Genomic DNA, 3030 nt, shown 5'->3' with positions numbered 1-3030 from the left:
AAAATCAGCCTAAATCATCATTCATATTCATGGAAATGGAATTGAACATATCCAAAACATTGGTTTATCGCATTTTGACCAAACATTTGGGCTTACGAAAGGTGTGTGCAACGTTTGTTCCGCACGAATTGACTGACGACCAAAAATTGCGCAGAATCAAACATTCGTGGACGATTATTTGACCAAAAATCATATTTTAATCATTAACCACTCATCGTATTCACCTGATATGGCACCGTGCGACTTCTTCCTTTTCGAAAACATGCATATGCCCATGAAAGGAAAGCGTTATGCAGGCGTAGAGGGCATTCAAAAGGCTTGTATCGATATACTGGCGGCCATACCGACCAGCGAGCTAAAACACTCGTTCGACATGCTTTTTGTTTTAAGTCCTGTTGTTCTGTTTTTGTTTTAAGTCCTGTTTACTTTGGAACACACCTTGTATTATATAAATATATTGGTTTATGTTGGCAATACTTACTCTAAAAATTACACATAATCTCAAAACATGTTTTTCAAACACTTYACTGATTCATATTTGATGGTGGCGACATTGTCGGGCACATTGGACATTTGTTGTTGCCATCAACGAAACTCGGAGTGCCACCTGTAACATAAAAAAATRCATTAATAAATACAGTACAAAAAGTACAAATGAAAATAAATCAAAGTAATGTGAAGTAAAAACAAAGTTTCTTAAAGAAAAAAATTATTTTTTTCGCTTCTATTGACTTGACTTGCGCACTTGCTTACTAACATTTTGTTGTTGTGTTGTTTTAGTWATAATTAAATTAGCCATTGCTTGCCCCCACATAAATTTATTGCACTTTTTTTTACAGGTTTTCCTTTCACTTTATGCCCACTCCCCCAGGCATACGTGTGTCGACTTACCATGYATATTGGAATGTCGTGTGTGTGCTGGATGCATCAGCGGCGCAACCATGGTCTCACCACAATGCAAGCGCGTGTAGGGCGGTGGCGGCAACGGTGCTGCACTTGTTGCATTCGCGTGATACATGCTATTGGCAGCATTGTGTGCAGCGCTGCGCAACATGTGATACGGTGGCGGTGGTGGTACCGGTGTTGTTGGTGCGCTGCCATTGCTGCCGCTACTACTATTACTGCTGTTGCTGCTGATGCCAGCGGCGCCGCTTCCGCTCAAATTGCGTGCCGCCGTATTGGAGATTTGCTGGAGCAGTCGGCAATCGGCGGCGGTGTAAACCGAGCTACTGGTGTCATGTTGTTGCGCATATGAGCCGTGTCCGCTGTCGCTGGATGACACCGAGCCTATGATGAATGATGGATGATATTGATGTGATAGTATATGTATGTGCAAGTGCAGTGTACGTGTAGTGTTGTTGTTGTTTTTATCATTGTTGGCACGTCAGCGGCATTTTGTTTAATTGTAGCGTGTAATTTTATCCGATTTTTTGTTGCATTTGTTTTTGTTATGGTTTTTTTTGGTGTTTTTTCGTCGTTTGGTTGGTTTTTGGTGTGATCGGTGTGAAATAATGATGAGACAACAGAAAATTATGTATTGTAAACTAAAAGAAGTTAAAAATTGTTCAAATACCCAACTACAGTTGCGTCTCAATTTTTGCAAAACTACAGTGTATGAATRTATGTAAACGTGTTTACGTGTCTACGTAGTGGTTGTGTGTTTGTAAGCCGACACGCTGTTATACATATTAAATTAGATGATCAGCGTCTACATACGTTTCGGGTATGGAAGGGGGGAAAAAGCCAAAATAAATAAAAGAATAGTAAATCATAAAAAATAAGAGCAAATTATAATCACACACCTATAGTAGTAAAATATATATGTATGTATGTATGTAGCGTTGTTAGTATGCAAAATTCAACAGTAGCATATTAATTTAGATATGGTATTGATATTTTATTAAAGCAACTTTCTTAAATGTCTAAGTATGTTTCCCCGCCTCGCTGAGTAAACAGCCGTCTAACCAAACCTGACTGACCAAGCACCTAGCTACCTGGCTGTCTCCGGATTGAAAGAAGAAGCCATAAGAAGCAGACGTCAGCTTATTTATAGATTATGGTCGAACGAAAGCAATTCACAAAAAGGSAGACCACACAATTTGCTCTAATTACCGTGGGATAAGCCTCCACAACATCGCATATAAGGTTCTATCGAGCGTACTGTGTGAAAGACTGAAGACCATCGTCAACAAACTGATTAGATCTTATCAGGGTTCCATTAACCTGGAAAATCTGCAAACGATCAGATTTTCATCATGCGCCAATTCATGGAAAAAACTCGTGAATGGAAGATCAACACACATCACGTCTTCGTCGATTTCAAAGTCGCGTTCGACAGCACGAAAATGAACTGCCGCTATGTCAGAACTTGGTATCCCCGCAAACTAAACGGCTGTGTAAGCTGACGTTAGGCAACACTAAAAACTCCGTTGGGTCGGGAAGGACAAGACGAAACACCTGCTGTCATCGAACAAACAGTTGTCGCAGTCGCGACTTGGCTCTCACGTCACTGCTGACAGTTATAACTTCGAAGTCGTAGATAAGTTCGTCTATCTTGGAACCAGTATTAACACCAATAATAATGTCAGCCTCGAAATCCAACGCTGAATAACTCTTGCCAACAGGTGCTCCTTCGAACTGAATAGACAATTGAGAAGTAAAGTACTCTCTCGACGAACAAAAACCMAACTCTTTAAGYCCCTGATTATTCCCGATGAAACWRTGAGCTGTGTGAGATATACGACGACATTGATATAGCTCARCTAATTAAGAGACAGCGGCTACGMCTGCTAGATCATGTTGTCCGGCTGTACGAAAACACTCCAGTTCTRAAAGTATTCGACGCAKTACCCCCCGGGGGAGCAGAGGAAGAGAAAGACTTCCACTTCGTTGGAAAGACAMGGTGAATAAGGATCTCGCTACAAATGGAATCTCTAATTGGGGGMAAATRGCGAAAAGAAGCGCGCTGTTGTAAACTCAGCTATAAGCGCGTATGCTATGTACAAGCCAATAAAGAAGAAAAATTAAGCA

At 40.8% G+C, this 3030-nt stretch overlaps 1 protein-coding gene across 8 annotated transcripts in view; it reads right to left on the bottom strand.

Annotated features, from left to right (window-relative positions):
* Positions 1–476: 476 nt before the first annotated feature.
* The window catches only part of LOC108971133 (rap guanine nucleotide exchange factor 2), a 19427-nt gene continuing 16873 nt past the window's right edge, over positions 477–3030 (bottom strand). For 2 of the 8 annotated variants that reach the window (XM_018936986.1, XM_018936995.1), the window contains 2 exon segments: positions 477–607; positions 892–1287. In XM_018936986.1, the coding sequence (XP_018792531.1) occupies positions 516–607; positions 892–1287 (488 nt within the window). In that variant the 3' untranslated portion in view covers positions 477–515. 8 annotated transcript variants of the gene reach the window in all.

This window comes from Bactrocera latifrons, unplaced genomic scaffold (assembly GCF_001853355.1).
Source record: "Bactrocera latifrons isolate USDA-ARS-PBARC rearing strain unplaced genomic scaffold, ASM185335v1 scaffold_108, whole genome shotgun sequence".
Taxonomy (NCBI): Eukaryota; Metazoa; Arthropoda; class Insecta; order Diptera; family Tephritidae; genus Bactrocera; species Bactrocera latifrons.
The sequence above is the reverse complement of the archived record's forward strand: the minus strand, read 5'-3'. Positions and strand labels throughout refer to the sequence as shown.